The sequence below is a fragment of the Armigeres subalbatus genome, chromosome 2, assembly GCF_024139115.2.
Source record: "Armigeres subalbatus isolate Guangzhou_Male chromosome 2, GZ_Asu_2, whole genome shotgun sequence".
In the NCBI taxonomy this organism is placed as follows: Eukaryota; Metazoa; Arthropoda; class Insecta; order Diptera; family Culicidae; genus Armigeres; species Armigeres subalbatus.
The window spans coordinates 323,188,041-323,212,652 of record NC_085140.1 but is presented as its reverse complement, the minus strand read 5'-3'; the positions used below and the strand labels follow the sequence as shown (position 1 = coordinate 323,212,652).

The window sequence follows — 24,612 nt, the reverse complement described above, 5'->3', positions numbered from 1 at the left end:
CTTCTTCTTTATCTTACTGACATTACCATTTTCGCATTCGTATATTATGAGGCTAATACGATGATACTTTTATATATATTTGATACTTTTTACCAATCCGAAAATTGCCTAGACCGGCACCGGGAATCGAACCCAGCCACCCTCAGCATGGTTTTGCTTTGTAGCCGCGCATCTTACCGCACGGCGTAGCAGGTTGATTTGACTAATTAACTCTAAAGAACAGCCTACGTTTAAAAGAAGAATAAATTTCAGAATGCAAATGTAGCACTGAAAATGCCAATAATGATAAAAATGTACAACTCGCAAAGAACATCCTATTTTTGAAAGAAGGGAAAATTCTGGAATTAATTATTATCAGGTAAAACACAAACCTACACATCAATATGTCATCAATAGTGGAGTCCAGTTCATCCCAAAAAATCTGAATCCATCAAATTGTCCTCAGTTCCATCCAATAGAGAAATTTTGGATGATAATTAAGCAGAAACTGAAGACAAAAGGAGCAGTTATCAGTGACATTGGCCAAATGAAGAATTGGTGGAACCAGCTAGCCAAAATCATGAGTAAAGAAGGTGTGCGTCGGCTGACAATTTACATATACTTAGTATTTTTCACACTATGGATCTCTGGGCCTCCCAGTTTTGGAATGAACATGAAGTCTCTACGTACACTTAGTGTACTAGAAAGGCAAGAAGATAATAGAATAATTGTCATGCCTACGGGATTTTAAGCCATACGACAAAGTCTACTAGCAAAGGAAATAACAAGGCGAGTCATCATGAAACTGAAATAAAAGCATTACATAATACAGATAATAACCGACGTATATTTTTCTTTACAGCTGGTTAGAACTCTTCACACGAACAATTGTCAATCGTTAGTATCCATGAATGATAAATTTCTTCAATAAATGCGTTCCAAATATAAAAGTGATGTCCCAAGTAAAAAGGTTCATTCAATATAAAACATTCTACATATAAAAATAGTATAGCATTTTTCAGTTACAAAACACTTGAACCTTTATTTTTGATTTCGTAATTCGGAGGTTGATTATTTGTGTATTTTTTCTCAGGTGTATCTTGGTACGCTGTTTGTTCATCGTTTGCGTTTAAAATCAGTCTTACGCCTTTATTGTTAGAGGATTGTCTCTATTTTTGTGTTACCTTATATTCTACTTTTCAGGAGATTATGATGATGAAATTCACCAATTCAGAGTAAATGCTTCTCTTTGATTCGTTGTATTGTTAAAGTGCAGTCGGTGCTTTTGTCCTGATCATACAAAAAGAGCACTATTCGTTGTATTATGACCAAAAATGTTGGTTTTCAGAATCTCGCAGAGATTCTTGAAGTTACAGTTAAACTAGATAAAAACGCACTTTTGCGTTTCACTACAAGGTTAAATAACGCTAAATGCACTTCGCATGTAGATCTACTCTTTAGTTTGTATACATAGTATTTAAAATGACACATAAGTATAGGAAAATATTCGAATAATGTATGAGTATTTTAGTCGCACGTGTTTTGATCACTTGGATGGAAGGAGGAGCTGTTTGAGCTTCTCCGCTTCGGTTAAGCTTACGTCTACGATGTCACGTTTACGCGGGGTTTGAACGACTTGTGTGACCATTTTGGGCCCGAGGAGTTGGTGATTTTCCGTGTAGATGTCTTCGTTTTCTTCATTTTTCAGAGCTTTCTCGTTGAACTCAAACGAGGACATCGTTCGGGTGGCGATCTCATAAGCATTCGCTTGTATTCCAACATCGCAGCTACGCTTGGAGTTTCGCGAATTCGTTTTTGCCAACGAAATGCCAGAATAGGAACTGTTCACGTTGAGAGGAGAAAGTTCTGAACAGTACGAAGTGAACGAGGAGTCATTAAAATCGGTAATATTGTTGCACTCGATGAGTTGCAGTTCCTTCTCACGTTCTTTTTCGCGCTCCTTCTCCCGTTCACGCTCCCGTGCTTTTTTCTTCTTCTCGCTACGTTGACTTTTCTGACTTGTTCGGGAATGCTTTTGCGATTTCCTGATAGTTCCCTGTCGTGATGATGATTTTTTGCTTCGAACACTCTTTGAGCTGTTTTTGCTGCCTCGCCCTCCTTCTTTACTGCTTTTCATACCATCTTTCATAGGATTGAAGTCGTCCCTGCTGGTTTGTTGTAAGCTCATTTTTTCGTCATCATCACTGGAATGGTATTCCTCGATTTGGCACCCTGTGTTTTGCGAATCAATACGACTAGGTCCCGCAGCTCTGTGCTTCAGAATGACATCGAACTTTGAATCCTGAACTTTGAATGATGCGTTGGAAACGTTCTCATCTTCTGATGTCGTCAAGCCGGGCTGATGCAGGAAGGGAAGCAGCAATTTACCATTGGAAATAATATCGTTGAGTTGATCAGCGTCCATCCCTCCTATGCCTGTTCTTCGCTGCAAGTTGTTTGCCCCGAAAAATTGACTATTTCCACTAGACGTATGCCTTCCCTTTTGGATTGCCGTTATGATTTGAGATTCTACCGAAGTGCTGCTTTCTTTACGACTATACCTTCTACCAGAAGCGGCAAAGTCTCGTCTTCTTTGATGACGGTTCTTGTGATGATGCTTGCTGCTGCTAACTCCACTTCGGCTTCTACTAGCGACCTTTGTCTTCATTTCAGCTATTTTCACCGAAACCTGGGAGTCTATAGAGTTTCTTCTGGATTCCACCGAAACGTGCCGCACACTGAAACTTATCTCCGAGTCTACGGAATTTTTCCTTGGATCATGGCTAGAGCTCGTAGCAGCACCCGTCAAGGCATATCTTCTGTTGACGAACCTTGGCAGATTATTCGCCCACGTTGAACTAAAGTCATGGCTCCCCATGGCCGAATTGATGTCAAACTTCAAACCAACGGGATCGGTATGGGAGTTGTGAAAGGAGATCGAAAGTCGTCCTTGGTTCTGAAATTCCTTCCGCTTCGCAAATGCCTGAGCTATAACTTTATGCTTCTGTAGCTTCACGGGTTCCTCGACATCTGGTCGGAAGCGCCTCCGAAAATAACGACCCCAAGTTTCCAGAGTAGAATTAGTCCAGACCCACGAAGACATCACTATTCCGGACGCAAACAGGCAAATCAAATGAATCTGAAGTACTGCCACACTTGGACGGCTGTGGATTTTGCAGGCACTCGTTACATCCGTATAGGTAGACGATATCTGACAAATGATGTAGTTCTTTAACGCTAGTGTCCAGCTTTCGCTATTTTTGAACTCGTGAATGTGGCAAAAGACAGTAGCGATTATGAAAACAAATGTAAACATCGTGCAGATTCCCATACGGACGATGGTTTGCCTGATTTTCTTACTCGCACGAGCCGATATGATCTCTTTACTGGATATCTTCAGCTTGATCAACGTTAACAGACCCCGTCCCAAGAAATAACCACCGATGAACAGAACACATACCACAGGACCCAAAAGGAAACCTGCCCTGATCGGATGGTTCAAGTAACCCACGAAACATATCCCTACTGTGCTGTTGCCATCGATCTCGCTCAAGGCCATGATTGTAATTGTCAGCACCAGGGGCAGCGACCACGCTATCAAGTGAAAGTACGATCCCTTCTTATCAATCCGGTCCTGGATCTTGCCAATCGCTTTGAAACTCATGTGCCATACGTAAGTAAAAATAACAAACCAAACCATTGCCGCAATCAGGAAGTAATAAACCAAAATGAACACCACAATACATGACAGGTTCTCGCCCGCACTAGGCTCGGAAATGCGAAGTGTTCCATCCTTCCGACAAACGATGTCCTCCCGTCCACCGGGCGTGAATTGAGCAAGCCAACTAAAACATATGTGTTTAAGAATAAATTAGAATACATGCAAACCTCAGCTGACTCACCCTAAGCAGGACACCAAGAAGCAAAAATTTATATAGAAAATCACCAGCGCCGGGTACTTGTTCGCATTGTGCCAATCGATCGCGAACGTAGCGATCGTGAACAAGTTGAACGTCAAACACACGCCAGCACCCCACGCGATCAACTTGTGAATCTGTCGATGCTCATGATCGTTGTAGAGAGGATCCTTACACTGCAGACCGCATCCCTCGATGTCTAAAAGTAAACGACCCATTAGGAGGTCTTACCATACCATAGCAGACTACCATACGCGACACTAACCTTTATAATAATTCGCAGGAGATTCCGCCGCGACCAACGGCTTCAAACACTGCCCGGTTGCGTTGAACTTCATCTCCTCCCGCACATCGTTGTTGCACTTCGAGGGGTACAACGTTTCGTTGCACTTAAGGAACTCCGGGAAGTAGCTGGTATTGTACAGAATCCGGCACGGTTCGAGTGTGATCTTGCACATCTCCAGGGACGGCAAGTAGACCATGTCACGGCCGTTGATTTTCTCACATTTCGGTGTAAACACTGCGCACAAAAATGGCTGTATAACAGCCCAACACTTGGGCACGTGGCGCAACGCATTGTACTGGTACAGTTTGTCATGGGTTTGCTCCTGGCTGAAGGAGTCTGTGAGATCGAGACTTATGGAGGAGTACGGCAGCGGAGAACCAAGACAGGACTTGTGACGGATCGGTTCGCACTTGGCCGGCCTTACGCAGTAGATGTAGCGCATTTCGCGCCCATCGAACCAGGTTTTGTCATCTTTACCTTTCTTACCGTGCATGCGGAAATTACGGGTTCCATTGATGGACTCCAGCCGGGGAGAGTCCGCAGGGGTTATGAGATTGGTGGACGGGGTATATTCTTTCGCGTGGATTGTGATTCCGAGCAAAACCAATAGTAGGGTCACCGGCGACAACATTGATTGGGGTCCCATTTTGCGGCATGCTGGAATGATGGTAGAAGGGGAAAGATTGTACTACATTGTAGATTCGGTACAGACTAACATCCAAGATACTTATTACTATATTTAGAAACCAATATGTGTAAAATATTTAGTAATAATTATAGCGTTCTACAGCGAGCCTACTTCCAGACTGTATTGAGTAAAAAAATACAAAAAGAATCTAATAAATTACGATTATGTCTAATTCTTATTAATAAGCGATTGCATCAAAAAAGCAGAAAAGGTTAAGCATATCACTGTCAAAGAGATGAGTCGTATCATTAGCAAATATGGGCTGTGCACAAACCACGTAAACCAAATTATCACATTTTTAAACCCTGATTGATCCACCTAGCGGTGTTTGTGCCTTTCTCGTACATTAGATATACTAAAAATATTGAGTGAGAATTTCGTAGTGTGTTTTTTGTATGTAAATCGCATTTTGGTCATAACTTTTGATCCCATTGTCCGATCTGGCCAATTTTCAATAGGAAACAATGGGACAAGATTCCCCATCGAATGCAACTTTTTTTAAGATAAGTGCCTAAAAGATGAGTAAGTTTTATTTTGCGCACATACATACACACGCGCACACACATACATACAAACAGACATCATCTCAATTCGTCGAGCTGAGTCGATTGGTATATAACACTATGGGTCTCCGGACCTTCTATTACAAAATCGTCTTGGAAGTAAATATATAGCCCAGAGTCTATTATATAGAGTTGCGCAGAGGATCTTCTTACACTTATTCTGAACGATCTTCTTGTTATTCTGTTTGCAACTTTCATTTTTGTTCATCCCTTAAAGTGACTTCACGGGAGTGTTCACTGCTAAAGCTTTTTTATTCGATAACCAAGTCACCCACAGAGTGCAAACACGTGAGTTTCTTGTTGCTACTTTATTGGGGGGTGTATTGAAGTTTTTAGAAGCTGTTTCTAGAACAAATCTAATACATTTCAATTCATGCGTTTTAATTCGCCATAATAATCATTAGGCGATAACAATACTTCCGCCTTACCAACAACCATTTGTTTACTTTGCTCGATAGGTAGACGGTTTGACAGTTCAATAGGTAGATTTGGCTTCACTCTTTGCGTAACTCTATATATAATAGACTCTGATATAGCCTTTTCGTTACACCTTGGTGTACGAGAAAGGCAAAAATGTCATATTTGTTGTGCACAATGACGCATTACGAAATAATATGGAGATCAATCACGTGTTAAGTAATTCAGTTATTCAAATCCGTTTTAGTATAAAAATATAGCTATCAAAATCAAAATTTTAAACTGAACAAATCTAAACTAAACAAAAACCAACGAAACAAAAATCAATTTGAGCATGAGCATGAGCATGATGACCGTGCATTTCGTAGTTGCTACTCCGTGATCGACCAGAACAATCGCAATTGCACAGGGAACCAATGGATGGAAGCATGGGATTTGCTCTCCAACCTCAATGTGCACAGTCCGAGAGCTCTATCATTTTGGATGGTCGATAATAGCGCTGGCCACGTCCTCACGGTCATCGGGGATAGGAAGGAATTGATGATGCAGTCACTCGCTCACTGCAAGCCAAGAACACCTCTGCACTCGCCACGAGTTCCTGCGGAATTTTATTGGAATCTTTTTTATTTTTTTATTGTCTTTATTTGTGAGGTTTTCGGCCCTAGACCGGTTCACCTCATTTATTGGAATCTGGGGGTTAAGGTTTTATGGCAGAGGTTCGTCTTGGTTAACGGATTGCCAATGTGATAGTAATGAAAGGATGGTGTATATTCTAATTGGATGCCTAAACGAGCTTTTTTGCTCATTTCGAACTCTAACAGTTACCTGTTAGAACTAATTAAGGTGTAGGTATAGGGGATAGAAGATGGAAACGATATGAAAGCCCATTTCCAGTTCTAGCGATTGCTAGAACATGAGAAATATATGAAAAGATACAAAGTAGAAGGAATGTAACGGGCCTGGGATTGAACCCACGACCTCCTACGTATGAGGCAGAAGCGGTAACCATATGACCACCAAGCCCGTTGCCAACGAAACAAAAATCAATTTGATGCAAAATCAAATTTAAAGTTCCGTCTACGACTGCTGAAACCAGATTTCGAAGTAAACTAATGGAATTTCCGGTAGATTCAGTTCCTACTAGAGGTTTTCATGATAATTTAGGATAATGTCTCATGGAAACTAAAAAGGCTTTCTTGTGAAAATTGCGAAAATATTCAAATAATTTCCCGTGGTAATTTTAAACATTTTTTTTCGAAAGTCCCAAATAATTTTCAATGACAATTGCCGTCAGAATTGCGAAGAATTTCTCCAAGGAAATCTCGGCCATTTATTTAAATCATATATTTAAAGGCTCACTCGCCGTATCCAGCTTTACACAGCCAAAAACGCACTGATCCATTTCGTGGAGAACCATTCGGGCTGCTGTCGGTGCTGGTATACTGTGTTTAGTGTTCCTGCTGCTGACAATGTCGCATTTAGTCGACAAGTTCGAATCACGCATGGAGCACTGCCGTGAAACGTTATATAGGATCGCATCATGCCGGATCAGTGAACATGCTCTTTCAAGATAATATCAAGCGCCAAGAGCTTCTCAATTCTCATGATATGGATTAATTTGGTGAGATTGTTTAAATTTGTCTGTACCTACATGCTGGCCCGGAAGTTTGTTTATGGATCCATTATCCAATTCATAATGGTAGCATAAACAGGCGAGGCTTATTGTAAGTGAAAGTGGCCACGGACTGGTCACTCTAGCACGTCTTTCGTGTAGTGGCATGAAGCCTAATCTGACCAGAAGATCGTCGGACCGTCATAAGCCTTCAGTAGAGGAAGAAGCCGCTTTTGGAGAAACTCATCTAAGTACACCGCGATACTTGCAGTAACGAAAGGTGAACTTCGTTTTTAGCAAGTACAATGAGTACAATAAGAAAGTGAGAGTGAGAGTGAGAAACAGATGTAACATCTTTACATGAGCCGCAAAAATTCAGCAATAAAATGAAGACCGTACAGTAAAATTAGTTTGATTATCGATCAGTAATAGATAGGTACTACCGAAAAACTGACAGCAGGGGAATTTTCATGTTTACCGATCTAATCAGTATTATAATTAGCAAAAAGCAGTATTTGATTGGGGAATGCTTTTTTGGATAGTTTACGTTGCTGATTTCGTTATAATCAGCATAAAGTAGCCGAACGTACTGTAATTGAATAGTTTTGACGACCATTTCAGCTTAAAAAGTACCGAACATCGACTAATCAATTAAGTGTGTAGGCCAGCCGATTGGATGCAGGGCGTCTTAGTGAAGGTCTAATCCCAAAAAGGAGGATCTGACTGTGTGCGTCAATTCGTTGGCATCATGTTACTGTGCATTGTTCTCAAAATTATGTGTAAAGTTATCCTAAACCGGATACAGGAGCAAGTAGACACGACTCTTCGACGGCAGTAGACAGGATACCACCCCGGAAGACCATGTGTGTACCATATTGTCACACTCCGTATCATCCTGAAGCAGATGAACAAATTCCGAGAACCAGTTAGCGGCGGACGGTGGAACCAAGATTCACATAGGAGCACGGATCACGAAGGCTCGGCTTCGGCAAGTTTACGAGATATATGGAGATCCAATCAAGTTAGTCAGCGCACCAAATTTCGATCGACTTTAACGTGAAATCTGTAATGTAATGCCAGAGGCGTTGCGTGGCATAATTGGAAACCTGTTTAAAATTTCTCAATCAAATATGTAACATTCTTAGGAGCCGTACACTTTTTACGTAAGCACTTATGGGGGCAGGGGGGGTTTGTCATTTTCTTACTCTCCATATAAACAAAACATAATTTGTATGGGACAAATCTAACAAGGGGGAGAGGGGGTGGGTTTAAAAAAAAAAAAGAAAAAGTGCTTACGTAATTAGTATACGACCCCTTATTAATCCTTCAGTACGCGCGCGGTCCTGAAACGCTCATACAGGCTTGTTCGTATTGTGTGCCGCGAGCGAGGCCTTTCGATAGTGTTGTACACTAGTAGTGTGGGGCCGTACACATATTACGTAAGCACTTATGGGGGAAGGGGGGTCGGTCAATATCTTACGCTCCTTAAAAATAAAAAAAACGTTTGTATGAAAAAAAATCTTACAGCGGGGAATGGGGGGGGGGGGTCGAAAAACCCAGAAAAATTGCTTACGTAATAAGTGTACGACCCCTGTTGTGGTTTAAGATGGTGGGCACCACTTGTCGTAAGCACGATTTGTTGTCAATGTGTTGATGTGTTGTTATTGCACCAAGTGATGACTGGAGCCATCGGAAAAAAATCTTTATTCAGCTCACTTTTCGTTGTTGCACATTAGCGAGGGAAAGCGACCCTTTGATAACGAATAATTAAAAAGTTAGTTTATGCAGATCATTACAGCCACAGTATTCCAGGATATTAAGGTGACACGGGAAGCACTGGGACAGAGCCGTCTCGCAGCTTAGTGTTCATTAAGCACTTCCACAGTTATTAACTGCGAGGTTTCTGAGCCAGGTTACCATTTTTGCATTCGTATATCATGAGGCTAGCATGATGATACTTTTATGCCCAGGGAAGTCGAGACAATTTCCAATCCGAAAATTACCTAGACCGGCACCGGGAATCGAACCCAGCCACCCTCAGCATGGTCTTGCTTTGTAGCCGCGCGTCTTATACGGTCTTGTGTTGACTGGGAGGGGTGCTCAGGATGGGTCAGTGACGTTAGGCATAATGGACGTTAGGCATAACGGACGTTAGGCATTATGTACGTTGGCCATAATGGACGTTTGGCATAATTCTGCCGTCTTTATGTCATGGGCTGTTCTGTGGGTCATTTTATGCCTAACGTCTATTATGCATAACGTACATTATGCCTAACGTCCGTTATGCCTAACGTCCTTATGTCTAACGTACTTATGCCTAACGGGGTATACCCCCTCAGGACACATGCGTAAGTGAGTGATTAAAACTGGTGAAGATAGTGAGTAGAGTTAATTCCATTTGTAATATGTTATTTCGGAAGTAAATGTTATGAATTCTGCTAAATAAAAAAAATTAAGCTACCTTCTGATCATTGGAAGTTCATCTCTATCCAGATAAATAATATAAATTTTTCAACCGTAAAAATCTCCTTGTCCGGAAATCAAACACGCCACCTTCGACTTAGTAATATCAGTAGCCAACTAGACAGCCGCATTTCACAGATAAGGAGCTCTACTTAATTTCTGCTGAGTTGACAAAACGTGCGGCGTGTGAGATTGTCAAGATTAGATGTTGTTTACCCATCCGTTCAATTCGTACTCGCTAGAGAGAAAACGTTATCGCATGACCAATTTCTTCACTATTATTGATTCGTAATACCTACTTCCAAACAAAAATTCATAAACTGGATTGCATTATCTTTGATCAATCAATAGTCTTGGCATGTAGCAGCTAACTTGTGTTAATATAATAAAATATGTTCGGCGATGTCTCCGGTTGTGAGCCACTCTGCATATCTTTCGACTCCTAACAGATATGGCGAATGCGGGTAATATAATGTCAAACTTGTAGTTTGTGAGCACATATCTTCTTCTTCTTCTTCTTCACTGGCATTACCCACTGGGACATTGCCGCCTCGCACCTTAGTGTTCATTACGCTCATTCACAGTTATTAATTGCGAGGTTTCTAAGCCAAGTTACCATTTTTGCATTTGCATATCAAGAGGCTAACACGATGATACTTTTATGCCAAGGGAAGTCGAGAAAATTTCCAACCCTAAAATTTCCTAAACCGGATCGGGAATCGAACCCAGCCACCCACAGCATGGTCTTGCTTTGTAGCCGCGCATCTTACCGCTCGGCTAAGGAGGGCCCTATATAATGAGAGCACATATAATCAGAGTCAATACCGAAGCATGCATCGTTCCGTGAATTTGAAGTGCGCTGGCATAACAACCAACTAGGGGAACTGTTCCGATCTCCATCTCACTGTACATATATCCATCTCATCACTAAACAAAGAAATACGGCACCAAATTCGTCGCTTCTTTTTGTCAACATGCGTGCTCACTGCTGAAAAAATCACAAAAATAATAAACAAACCAAATTCCTTTCCATTGCTTTGTTTTTGATGGGATTGAAATAGGAGCTATGAGATGAAGTGGCGAACCGTTCCCCTATTTCACATGCAAGAATGTTTTTTCTCATTTCATCACTGATGGTCATATTTTTGTCAATGCCTTGCTGCCTTAGGGTGTTACCTAATATTTTTAAAAAAATTGTGACAAACAGGGCTATTATATTTATGATGATTAATATTTCTGGAAATTCCCCATTTTGTGAATCAAGGCATCTAGATACCAAAAGAAATCATGTGATGACATACTGTAGTTTTGGGGCTCGTTATGTTAGTGATAGTTATAGATATCTGTTGAATGTGTTCTAAGTTGTTATAACAAATTAGCGCTCTACGAGGAGAACCGGCCCAGGGCCGAAAACCTCATTAATAAAGATATTAATAATAATAATAACAAATTAGCGACGAGGATTGCGGAAAAATCAAATAAATATTTAATATGTTTAACAATTTGATGAAGAAACAGATGTAAGAGATAAGTAACCAATGTGAAAAAAAGAAAAAATATGAATGATTCATATGTTGTTCAACAGTTTACAGGAGATTTATGATCCTTATTTGTAAACTGCGCAAAATTCAGAGGCACGACAGCGTCGAATTCCGCGACAAGATAACGTCGAGTATCGCGGCAAGTGCGCGATGCAATTCTCGACCAATATAACGTTAATCCCTAAACTCTAAACTACTCCGAATCGATCTTTCTACATATAATGTTATTCTTATTTTGTTTTTGAAAATCAAAAGTTAACAAAGTCAAATATTCTTCCAAAAATTCATATCGACCGAAGCACATCATATTCACAGAGCGTTTCAAATTTTCTATAGTTCATTGAGCTTCTTGAAGTGTATTACTCTTCTACTCATCGAAACAAATTTGTCCAATCATTCCAGTTTTCAAAAACATATAATAAATGACACTGAAGACGGTCTCACAGTTGAGGTCGAAATACGCATCTGCAAAGATTACAAAACGTGGTGAAATTGAATGGGAAGTACTAAACTCCTATTATGTCAGTTGAAGATGTTCCACTAAAAGAGCTTAAATATTTTTTTAAAAACCCATGTACAGTAATATCCCGATTTTATCACCCCCTGGTGAATTTTGGAGTGATAAAACAGGGTATGTGACAAAATCGGAAAAAATATTTCCAATTTTTTAGTTCATTTCACAAATATGAATCATTTTATGTCTTGGAATTGCAAAATGCGTGAACCGGTACTCGTTACATCTTGTCGAAAATGCTTACAGAATCCTTCACAGGTACTCAGAAGTAATTAATAATAAACTACAGGCGGTGAAAAGTGAAAACTAAAATTTTCAAAAATTTTTGGGGTGACAGAATCGGGTCGAAAAGTGATAAAATCGGGGGTAGACAAAATCGGGCAGTGACAAAATCGAGCCAACACTGTGCATCCAAATAGCAGTGATTGTGCCTTTCTCTTGCATTTTTAAACAACCCAATCAAACAATCAAATGCATTATCGGGAAATTCGTTGAAACGCTGAATAATTTCTGATATTAATTTTAAAATCACTAAGTAAAGTATTATTAGCGTGCGCGTTTTATGCGAGCTTTTTTATTATACCAGAAAGCAGCAGACACGTTATGCGTCGTAACTTGCATGCAATCAAAGCTTGCGTTAGTGCCCGAACACAATGTGAACGGCAATGCGGTAGAACGGCAACGGCAAACTTCCAACACATGAAAATGTATGATGCAGCCCACAATGACGGCGTTGCGGTAAAAATGACACTGTACTAAAAAGTACAAATCTGGAAACTAGCGCAACGGCAAAGCGGTAGACGTCAAAATATTGTTATTGTTTATAAACGTATACGTTTCGGGTTTCGAATTTAAAGCTAGAAAAATGGAGAATATTCAGGAAGATGATATTCTTACGTTTCATTTTATTTCCGTAATTAAAAAGCATCCAGTACTGTATGTTAAAAGCAGTAAAGCATACAGGAATGTTTTTATCAAAGACAACGTTTGGTTGAATGTGGCGAACGAAGTGAAATTACCTAGTAAGTTTTCACATTAGAGAATTAATGAATGTTTTTCAAATTACCTACTTCTTTTTCTTTATCGACATAGCCGACGAAGTGAAAAGTAAGTGGAGACACTTACGGGATCGGTTTATGAAGGAACTTCGTAGAGTTGAGGAAACAACTGCATCCGGTGCTGGCACTGCTACAGTGTACGAACCGACGTGGAGGTTCCATGAAGAATTGTCGTTTCTGGCTGAGCACTGTAAGCGTCGAAGGCAATCAAGATTGATAACTTATTTACTTCAATATTTATATGTGTTATTTAAATTTCCAGCACCACAAGCAACTACAAACCATCTGTAACACAACAACAAGATGCTTTGACAAGCCCTCAAGGGGATGGGCAGGATTCATTTATCGTTGAGGAGCAAGAATATGAGGACTTAGAGATATTGGAAGATGTTGAGAATGAAAATTCCACACCAATGTCGTCAACATCGGTGTCCGAACCGAATAAAAGAAAGCGGAAGGAATTGGCACTGGACAACAAGATGCACAAGATCATGGATATAGTTGGTGATGTTGCGTCGTCGATCCAAAGTGAACAAACAAACCGGCACAAGGACTTCTGTTGCTATCTAGGACGTCGTATGTCCATGCTTCCAATGAAAGTTGCGAGGGATCTCGAAGTCGAGTTTACTGCTCGCGTGAATGGGCTAATTGATATTTACTGTGACGAATAATTTCTTCTTTGTTTTAAGTGAAATATATTAAAATAAGTGAAATAAATTGAAATGAGATTTGAATTTAAAAATCGTATGGAAAACTAAAGCACCATAATTATTTATGCTTAACGTAATGAAGTTTTCACTGTTTTATATACACTATACAGCTTTCATATTAAATGATCCATGAGGCGTTTTTCGTCATATTTAGATGGCCGGTGGCCGGTGGTCTCCAGTAGCCTTGCGAGCAAAAGTGTAGGATTGCCATTCCGGAGATGGCGATTTTGATTCTCGATCCAGTCCATATGTTTTCGGGTTGAAAACATTATCGACACCCTGGGCTAAGTGTATTCACTGTACTTGCCATATAAGATACATAATCATGCAATGGCGAGCATAGAAAAGTTTTTAAATAATAGCTGAGAAAATGCTAATAGAGTTGCAAAGAATCCTAGTTGCAAAGAAGTTCCAGCCATTGAAAAAGTAAAAGGGTGGTCGGTAATTATGCTAGGAATTTTTTTGTAGAACATTCTGTATACATCCTTCTTCTCATTATTATACTTATCAGGATATTTGTTTGATAAGTTTATTCTTGTTTTTTTTTAATGAATATGATTTTTGGTTTTTCTATGAATGTTTTTTGTGTAACTATTTTTTTGAAAGAAAGAAATTTGAAAGAATTTCCGCTTAACACGTACGTCCCCAACCCTTATTTTACGGAATCGATCACAAAATTCCTATAGTCTGAGAAATTGCAATTTTTGAGCAATGACCATGGTTTCGGATATATTCCGGGGAGTACTGGGGTTACCTCCCTCCCGAAAAAAATGGTTGCAGATCGGCTTCGAAATCCATCGTGAGACATGTCAAACTTCATGATTTTGCAAAACAAGTACACTGGAGTACATTTCGGCGATTTTCAATAGAATTGGCCACCCTCCGGGTACTTCCAGGGCCTGGTTCCTTTGGGGAAGTGGCAAATTTTCGTTCAATCTTGGAACCCACCTTGCGACATGTCAAACTTCATGATTTTGCAAAACAAGTACACTGGAGTACATTCCGAAAATTTTCGATGGAATTGGCCACCCTCCGGGTACTTCCAGGGCCTGGTTCCTTTGGGGAAGTGGCCACTTTTCGTTCAATCTTGGAACCCATCTTGCGACATGTCAAGCTTCATGATTTTGCAAAACAAGTACACTGGAGTACATTTCGGCGATTTTCAATCGAATTGGCCACCCTCCGGGTACTTCCAGGGCCTGGTTTCCTTGGGGTAGTGGCCAATTTTCGTTCAATCTTGGAACCCACCTTGCGACATGTCAAACTTCATGATTTTGCAAAACAAGTACACTGAAGAACATTTCGGCGATTTTCAATCGAATTAGCCACCCTCCGGGTACTTCCAGGGCCTGGTTCCCTTGAGGTAGTGGCCAATTTTCGTTCAATCTTGGAACCCACCTTGCGACATGTCAAGCTTCATTATTGTGCAAAACAAGTACACTGGAGAACATTTCGGCGATTTTCAATCGAATTGACCACCCTCCGGGTACTTCCAGGGCCTGGTTCCCTTGGGGTAGTGGCCAATTTTCGTTCAATCTTGGAACCCATCTTGCGACATGTCAAACTTCATGATTTTGCAAAACAAGTACACTGGAGTACATTTAGGCGATTTTCGATCGAATTGGCCACCCTCCGGGTACTTCCAGGGCCTGGTTCCCTTGGGGAAGTGGACAATATCCGTTCAATCTTGGAACCCATCTTGCGACATGTCAAACTTCATGATTTTGCAAAACAAGTACACTGGAGTACATTTGGGCGATTTTAGATCGAATTGACCACTCTTCGGGAACTTCCAGGTAGACCTGTGTGCTAATTGAAATTTTACCGGCGGTGGCGTAATAGATATTTTCAACAAGCCCCCCGCTCAGGCGCCAAAATTCCTTCAAAAGTTCCTCCAGGAATTCTTCCATAAGTTCCTCCACGAGTTTTTTAAAAGATTGTCAAGAAATTCCTTTGGACATTCCTCCAGATATTCCTCCATATGTGCCTCTGGGAAGTTCCTACAGAAATTCCTGGTGGAACATCCTGGATAAACCCTGGTGGAACATCCTGGATAAACCCTGGTGGAACATCCTGGATAAATCGTGGAGGAACTTCCGGAGGAATTCCTGGAGGAACTCATACTGAAGATCTACCAGTTAATCCTTCCAAAGATCCTCCAGAACTTTTCTCCTGGAGTTTTTCCGGAAATTCATTACATCAGAGCTCCTCCAGAAATCACTTCGAGAGTTCTTTCAGGAATTCCACCTGGAGTTGCTTCGAAAATTCCTGCTGAAGTTTCTTCTGGAGTTTTTCCAGGACAATGGTACAACGGCAACGGCAATTCTTTCTAAAGTTTTTGCTAGAGTTCCTCCTAGAATTCCTCTTGGAATTCCTACAAGAATTCCTCTTGTAGTTTCTCAGGAGATTTGTCAATAATTCCTCCAGGATTTTCGTTATGAATTCATCCTGGAGTTTCAGCTGGAGCTCCTACTGAAGTTCCTGGATTCCCGGAGTTCTTTCGAAATTCCTCTTGAAATTCCTCCTGGAATTCCTTCAAGAAAACCTCCTGGAGTTCCTTCAATAATTTCTCTAAAGTTACTCCAGGAATTCCTCCAGGAGTTTCTCCAGAAATTGATGCAGAAGTTTGTAGTACCCAATTAGAGAGAAAGGTTAAGTAATAAGAGATGTTCATATAACGAATAAAATTATTAAAAAAAAAAACAGAATAATTATACCTATTATTTTGAAACCTTGGTGATTCCTAAGAATATCTCCTGAAGTTCCTCTAAGAATTCATACTGAATATCTAACAGTAAACCTCTTTGAGTTATTTCGTAAATTCATCCCATCAGAGTTCCTTCGGGAATTCCTGAAGTTTCTCCAGGAATTCCTCCAAGAAATCTACCTGGAGTTCCTTCAAGAACTTCTCCTGGAGTTCCCCCATGGATTTCTTTTAGAGTTTCTTCAAGAAATCCTTCAGAATTCCTTCGGGACTTTCTTTTTTCTTAAAATGGAAATTAATCCCTTCAGTTTTTCCAAGAATTCCATCTGGTGTTACATTAGTTACATTGAGCAACTATAGATATAGGATCTTTTCCGAAAGGAATTCCTGGAGGTACTCTAGAATGAATTCCCAGCGAAACACCAGAAGGAATTTCTGAAGAAATCCAAACATAAACTTGTTCTTCGTCAATGGCTCTACGTTCCAACTGGAACTTGGCCTGCTTTTCCACTTGGTAATCTATTAGAATTTCCTCATTTAATAATTGAAAGCCTATGCCCGCAATTGCATGAGTGTGTATCTTGTGTGTACAAGTACAATGGATACACTATGCCCAGGGAGTCGAGAATGTCTCCAACCCGAAAACATCCTAGACCGGACCGAGAATCGAAATCACCGTCTCCGGATTGGAACACTTACGCTTTTCCTCGCAAGGCTACATAATAACAGCTGTATTGAATGTCTTTCTAACAGATTGAATAAAAATTACCCCAGTATTTAAAAGAAATATTTGTTTTTCGAATTATAAACTTAACAACTATTTTTGAAATATTGAAATGAAGGATTAAACATTATACAAATGTAGGATTAAACATTATACTTTCTCTTAGCTGGATGCTCTAGCACATACTTTGCCAAATCATTACGCACGTGATATGCATTACGTGGTGCATTATGCCTTCGCGTAACTACATCACTAGTAACACTCGGTAACGGCTGAGCTTGTGTACGCCATTCTCCGGGAATCAAATTACCTGAATCGTCGAATCTATCCACGAATTCAGGTGGAGCATATTTTTGCTCATTTTTTTGATCTTCACAAAGTTATGTAATACTATTATTGCTTTAACTAGTTTTTCGGCGGATTCGGGAAACATACACAAAGGAGATTTGAGTATTCTCCATCTCGCCACCATTATCCCGAACGTGTTTTCGATGGGCCGGCGTGCAGCGGATTGCCTTTTATTAAAATTCCTCTGCACTTCTGTCAAATTTTTGCCTGGAAGGGCCGCATCAGACTTGGTTTCAGCGGAAAGCTGCATCGCCAACTATAAAATGTGGGCATTCAATCGTACTGTGTGGCAACTTTGATGGCGGAGGTAATCCCAACATTCCGGATAGAAGTAACTTGCCAAATTCGCTCGAAGCAAACACACTTCCATCGGAGTTACCGCCATGTGCGCCAATGTCAACAGCTAAGAAATTGTATTGCGCATCGCAGATCGCCATTAGCACGATTGAGTGCTGCTTTTTATAGTTGTAGAACAATGATCCCGCATTCGGTGGACATTGGATAGCTATATGCTTCCCATCGACCGCTCCACAACAATTCGGGAAATCCCAACGCTCGTAGAAGCCTTCGCTGCAGTTTTTACAAAAAGCCTCCGTCAATATGGGTAGATATGTCTCCGCCATATTTTCCCATATTACTTCAGTGACTTCTTGGACGATCTGGCGAACAGTCGAAACGCCCATCCGGAACAAGCGGTACAAATAAAAATAATCTGATCCATGCGCCAAATACCTAAAATGAATTGATACACTGTAGTTACAATAGTTTAAAACTTCACAAAAAACTGTATTTTATAAGAGAAAACACCTACATTAATGTCAAGAATAACCGGCCTTCAGGACTTATCGGTTTTCGGATTGAACATTTTTCCAGTCGTGGCTTCACAATACTACAAAGTATATCAAAAACTGCTGGTGACATTCGTACGGATCGGAAGAAATATTCCGAATCTTTGTCTCTCATCAACTGAAAATTGGTTTCATAGTAGCCTGGAAAGAAATTTCTTTTCTATACATAAAAATCTTCATTGAAATTCTACGGTTTATTAGTACCTTCAGTATCCCTATGTTGATTAGAGGGCCTCACCCATCAACGACGATTTTGTTCAACTGAATGAACCATATTCTGCAGCTCCTGCAACTCTCGCACAATTTCAACAATTTTAATTATGTTGCCAATTTTATCCATGATTATTCTTTAACACTCAATATAATAAATAATAAAACTTAATAATAATAATTAAACTTAATACACTCCAGGAGTTTTCTCGAAAATGAATATTTCAAATAGCAGAAGTAAACAGCAACGAAACGTCACAATCAAGATCAACAAAATGAGCTTTGAAACGTTCACATTGTGGGTTGATTTGCGGCAGAGCGGCAACGGCAACGGTATTTTTAGTACAATTCCGCTCTGCCGCAGTTCCGTTCTGCCGGATTGCCGTTCACATTGTGTTCGGGCACTTATACTAAAGTCGTGTACTAAATCGAGTAGAAAAGCTTGCATGGGTTGATACTTCAAGGCATTTTATGGCATGCTGTAATTTAATTACTATGTTTCATAACTATTAAAGTATTTAGATTTTTTTTGGAATGCGCAATCGTTATGAAATTCAATAGTGATCAACTACGCTGTATTCTATGTCAAATGTAACTTGTTGTGAAAGAATCGGTTTAGAATTGCTATGTGAAAAATTGGCTAATGTTTTGTATGGCACATGTGCACGCACACATACACATACACACAGACAAACAGACTCAGTTCGACCAGACACGGACAAACAAACTCAGTTCGTCGAGCTGAGTCGAATGGCATATAACACTATGGGTCTCTGAGCATTCTATAAAAAGTTCGATATTGGAGTGAAATGATAGCCTTTCGGTACAACTTTGTTGCACGAGAAAGGCAAAAATATAAACATTCAACGTAAAACATTAAAAGTTTAAAATAAATCGTGTATTTATTCAATTGCAGAAATAATGCTAACATAAAGCATTTTATTTATTTATTTAATTCATCTGACAGCATTCTACATGAATGTCTTAGATAACCAATTTAGTCTTCCGAACCTTTCTACCCTACTGATGAACAATCTATAATTTTCACCAAAATCGAAGAGATCGTCTACTAAAGAGAAAATTCGAACACACGATGTAAGCGGCCCGTGGATTCCGTATGTCGTTCGATGGAATCTGGTCATCAGCACAGACGAAGATCGCAGTTGTCTAAATTCAATTCAGTTCTATTTTACTTTATAATAATCGCAATGCGTAATGTAAATTTTGAAATACCGAAATACTCAAATGGCATCCAGAAATTGTTAATCTTGTCATTCTCAATTGTAAATACTATTTAATAAAAAAACGGATGGCATGTTCAGGTTTGTTCAATTGCACAGCATGTTAAAGATTTAGTTCGAAAAATGTATTGGAGAGTAACCATTTCCTTTGGCGGGGATTTACCCCACGACCCCATTAAGATTGTGATTCTGATACACCAGAAATTCAGAAAGAAATTCTGTGCTTTGGAAAAGATGGTTAAATGTCTGTAAATATAATCCTTGAAATAAGAAGTGAAGACCTTGAAAAGTCATATGATTTTCATAGATTTTTTAAGTAATATAAAAGTTAGTCAGCTTCTGTCTCTTAAAACTAAACTTGTAGATCATTGATTGTCAATCAAAATCCCTTTTATTTCCAGGTTTTCTCGGTTCTATCAAATTCCCGGTTAAGTGGCCTCCCTGTGATTAGGAAAATACATTGGAGTGCGTGGAGAAAAAGGTTTGAGTTGTTGCTCGCCAACGATATCATCGCACATGTTTTAGGACTAAGCCGATGAATATCACCAATGGTTGTTGTAGCGAAGGATAGTCTTAGTGATATAGTGATAATAATGTGTCTAAACCAAAATCTAAATGCAAGTATTTAGCAACACGTTTGTCTCAATTGTTTAAGATTTCGTCCCAAACGCTTGATACTTGGAATATCGTGATCTGTTCCCGATCTCCAGAGATTCTGCAACAAATTCTTTCGAGATATGATCATTACATCAAATCTATTAATGATATCATCGACGCAGGACATACAGAACAAAAACATCAAAGTACTGCTGAAAGTACTGAATCCCTACTGAAGGAAGAAGTACGGATTTTCCTGGCCTCATGAATTATGTTCGACCATTTATTACAGACTGTATCGTTTCTAATCAGAGGACTCACTTGAGCTCGATTTTCAAGTGAGAACACGAAGAACAAGAAGCTATTATTTTTAATCAGAAATGTGAAAAGTTGTCGGATTTTATTGTTATCTTGAGAAAAGGGTCGTTAGCTGGCGCGTCACCCGTCTGTAGGGCAGTACTGCTTTCATGGAGGAAGTCTAAGAGTTGTTTCCTACACAAGAATAGAAGTAAAAGTTAATCAGAAACTAAACGCATGTATGCTCAAACAGAGAACGAAGCATTAGCTCTAGTTCGGGCTGTAGAAATATTCCAAAATTATCTGCAGAGGATTCGTTTTGAATTGGAAATGAACCACAAATTGCTTAATGCTATATTTTCTGAAACAAGGTTGGTAAGGTGGGGTGTTACAAAAATTCAACAGCGTCTAGAAAAAAAATGATCCGATTGCCACGCTGATACTCTTTCCTTTCTCGTTAAATGGAAGCTTCACTAAAAGAATGTCGTTCAATTGATATCTTCACCAAAAAGGCCCCAGCTTACTCAAAATAATTCACGTCTACATGCAAAAACATCATGCCCGCCGTATCCGTAACGAAATTATCAAATCCAAGGATGTTATCGATCATATTTTAGTAAATTGCGTTTAGTAGATTGTTAATAACTTATTCCAGGAACTGTGTTGTATGGTGGATTTCTAGTGCGAAGGTTTTTCTACAACTCTGCCCAATGGTTCGTTGTTAGAATTCAACTAATAACGTTGTTACAGCGCTAATTGCAGTAACTTTAACTAAATGATTGGAATTTTATTATCATTTAGTCTAAGTTACTGAAACTATAGCTATAACTCAGTTACTAGTGGAGTTTAAACAACGAACCGTTGAGTAGAGTTGTAGAAAAACCTTCGCACTAGAAATTCACCATACAACACATTTTGAAACTCGGCTTCCGGAAAGAGTTATTGATAAACTACTAAATGATCGAACGCAAATTACTAAATGATCGATAGCATCCTTGAATTCAAATCTATAATTTTAGGAAGATGATATTAGCATTTCCACACATTTCCATATTATTGTTAACCTTTTGTCTGTGCTCTGGGGTCAATATGACCCCAGGCCACTTTGAGTGGCTGCCAATTTTTGGTGGTTTGGTAAATTCGCCGAGATCTGTCTCCTAGGTGCAAATTCGCTTGAAAATTCTTGAAAATATGCGTTACAGTGTACTTTTTTCAAAAAACTTACGTTGTCTGTGCTCTATGGTCAAATTGACCCCAAATTGAAATTGCTATAACTTTTTTAATGTTTGGCCAATTTTGGATTTTTGGGGCTGTTTCGAAAGATAAATTAATCATCTTTCAGGTCGTTACCAAAGATTGACTATTGGTGGGCGGGTACATTGCGGGGAGGGGTTTTAGTGAACAAGGGTACAAAAACAGTGACCCCAGAGCACAGACAACGTAAGTTTTTTTGAGCACAGACAGAAGGTTAAATGCGTTTAACTCCACCGAGGCAGAAGTTATACACTCAACTCTTTATTCCAAACAAAAAAATAAAAACCGCCTGATTCAGCCATCCTTCATGACGTTTATCGGTTTATTGGTCATTTGCCAATAACCCAAAAACATTATTAGCTTGTAGATACACGGTTGAAATTTCCATATTTTTGGAAAACTTAACGCCGGCGACTACTTGCCTACTTTCATTACCTGAAACATTCTTAAAATAGAATCATTTCGAATGATTTTTCATCGTTGTTTTGATTTTAATGTTTATATAGCAAAAAAAAAACATTATTTATTAAAGATCAAGAGCAGACTTTTTATTTGATCTGTGGTATGTACAATACTAATGTGAATGTAATTAATATGTGTTGATATTACTAACTTGACGATTCTGCACGATCTCGCTCGGTATTTTTTTATGTAAGGTGGGATCAAATGTTTTTATCTTCTTTTGTCTTCTTCAAAATTTCGAAGCCAAATTAAATTATTTAAGGGAGGATTGCAATTTTGTAGCGAAAAAATAATAAAATCGATCTTGAGTGCAATCAACTAAACGATAGTCTACTTACTTCTTTTCTTGTACCATTGGTTTTATGATAATGAAGATATAAAAAATATTTGAATAAATTGATAAAATCATCAGTTTTCCAAAAAAAATGCATATGGAGGTTCACTCCATAGAAAATTCTTTAAGAAAACTGATGATTTCTCATCCTCTTCATTATCATAAAAGCAATGGGACAAAAAAAGAAGTAAATATTTGTTCCGGCCAACTGACAAACGCTTACTAGTTGATCGCACTCAAGATCGATTTCAGTTCGAGCGTGATAGCTTTCTACTGGAACTAATGGAAAGATTGTATGTATTATCAATTTTCTAATCTTCCCCTATTTGACCAACCTCTTGTAAAATAAACACTGAGGCTTTGGTCCGATTCGTAAATTAAAATCGAATTAAACTTAAAAGTGACAGTTCGGAAATTATGAAATCCCCCGCTCATAAGAATGGCTGGTGCTACCCAGCAAGACCAACAAAACATCTATCAAAAATGATTAAATATCTGTCAAAAGTAATCTTGCTCTGCGAGCAGGGTTATTTGGAAATTTTTGAACTGTCACTTTTAAGTTTAATTCGATTTTGATTCACGAATCGGACCAAAGCCTGAGAATCCCAAGACTAATCGATCACTGTTATAAAAGAAAAAGCACTAATTTTTCACATATTCTTAGGGTCTGTCTCAATTGGATAATTAAACTGAAATTAAACTTAAAAGTGACATTTCAATAATTATCAAATAACCCTGCTCGCAGAGCAAGATTACTTTTGACAGATATCGAATCATTTTCCATCTATGTCCTATTGGAATTGCTGGGTAGCACTAGCCATTCTTATAACGGGGTGATTTTTTAATTTTCGAACTGCCACTTTTAAGTTTAAATTCTCCAAATGAGACAGACCCTTAGGGTCTGTTTCAATTGGAGAATTAAACTTAAAATTGACAAGCAAATAAGCCGATCATAAGAATGGCTGGTGCTACCCAGCAATTCCAATAAGACATCGATGCAAAATAATTCGATATCCTGTCAATATTAAAGTCACTAGATATAAAGTCTGGCGAACACACTGATAGGTCACCAATCTAACTGTCATTTGTGGGATCCAATCGAACATAATTGAAGCGTTAGGCTTGAAGCAATAGAGAGTATTGAGATAGTGCTAATAAATATATTGGAAAATTATTCCAAAAATATAAAAAGCTACAAAGTCCAAAGAAAAAGGTAAAGGAATTTGTTCTTGGACTTACTATTTGAACAACATTCTATTTGATTTTCGCGAATAAAAAGTGGAAAAAGGGTTTTTGCTTTGTGAAAGCAACTTATAAAAGCTAATAATCGTGCGAGAGCTTGAACTTTTTCATGGGCTGCCAAAATCTAACAAGATTTTTTTCTGATTGGAAAATCTCACGGTTTTCACTCCGCCAGACTTTATATCTAGTGACTTTAGTCAATATCTATCTGCCAAAAGTAATCTTGCTCTGTGAGCGAGCAGGGTTATTCGATAATATTATTGAAATGTCACTTTTAACTTTAATTTCAGTTTAATTCTCCAAATGAGACAGACCCATAATTTGATCCTAGTGGAGGGGTGTGGGAGTCTATAGACACTTCTGGCGCTTGTAGTTTTGCCAATGATATTTAGGATGAGCTGTATTACTCATTGCGTGTTCCGTGTTGATTTATTTGTTCCAGAATTAATTTTTGTATAAATATCTTTACGCTCAACAAGTTTATCCAACATCATAAGAAGGTTACCAGCACTTGTACTGAACTCAAAATAGAGAATAAATCTTATAAGGTTTTAAATAGTATTGGTATACTACACACATCGTGTTACACTAATACTAGCATTT

The 24,612-nt window shown here is 39.0% G+C and overlaps 2 protein-coding genes and 1 pseudogene across 9 annotated transcripts in view; 1 reads left to right on the top strand and 2 right to left on the bottom strand.

Annotated features, from left to right (window-relative positions):
• Positions 1-806: 806 nt before the first annotated feature.
• The window catches only part of LOC134212694 (protein smoothened), a 53,666-nt gene continuing 29,860 nt past the window's right edge, over positions 807-24,612 (bottom strand). For all 8 annotated transcript variants that reach the window (XM_062690771.1, XM_062690770.1, XM_062690776.1 and 5 more), the window contains exons 3-5: positions 4,162-4,839; positions 3,882-4,095; positions 807-3,824 (exon numbers count right to left, since the gene is read on the bottom strand). In XM_062690771.1, coding sequence (XP_062546755.1) covers positions 1,526-3,824; positions 3,882-4,095; positions 4,162-4,828 — 3,180 coding nt within the window. In that variant the 5' untranslated portion in view covers positions 4,829-4,839 and the 3' untranslated portion in view covers positions 807-1,525. The remainder of the gene's footprint in view (positions 3,825-3,881; positions 4,096-4,161; positions 4,840-24,612) is intronic.
• Positions 12,846-13,709, top strand: LOC134209915 (uncharacterized). Its single transcript, XM_062685935.1, has 3 exons — positions 12,846-13,002; positions 13,073-13,241; positions 13,301-13,709. Exons 1-3 carry the CDS (start codon positions 12,846-12,848, stop codon positions 13,707-13,709), a joined length of 735 nt encoding a protein of 244 aa, XP_062541919.1.
• LOC134209914 (uncharacterized) lies at positions 17,320-18,706 on the bottom strand (annotated as a pseudogene).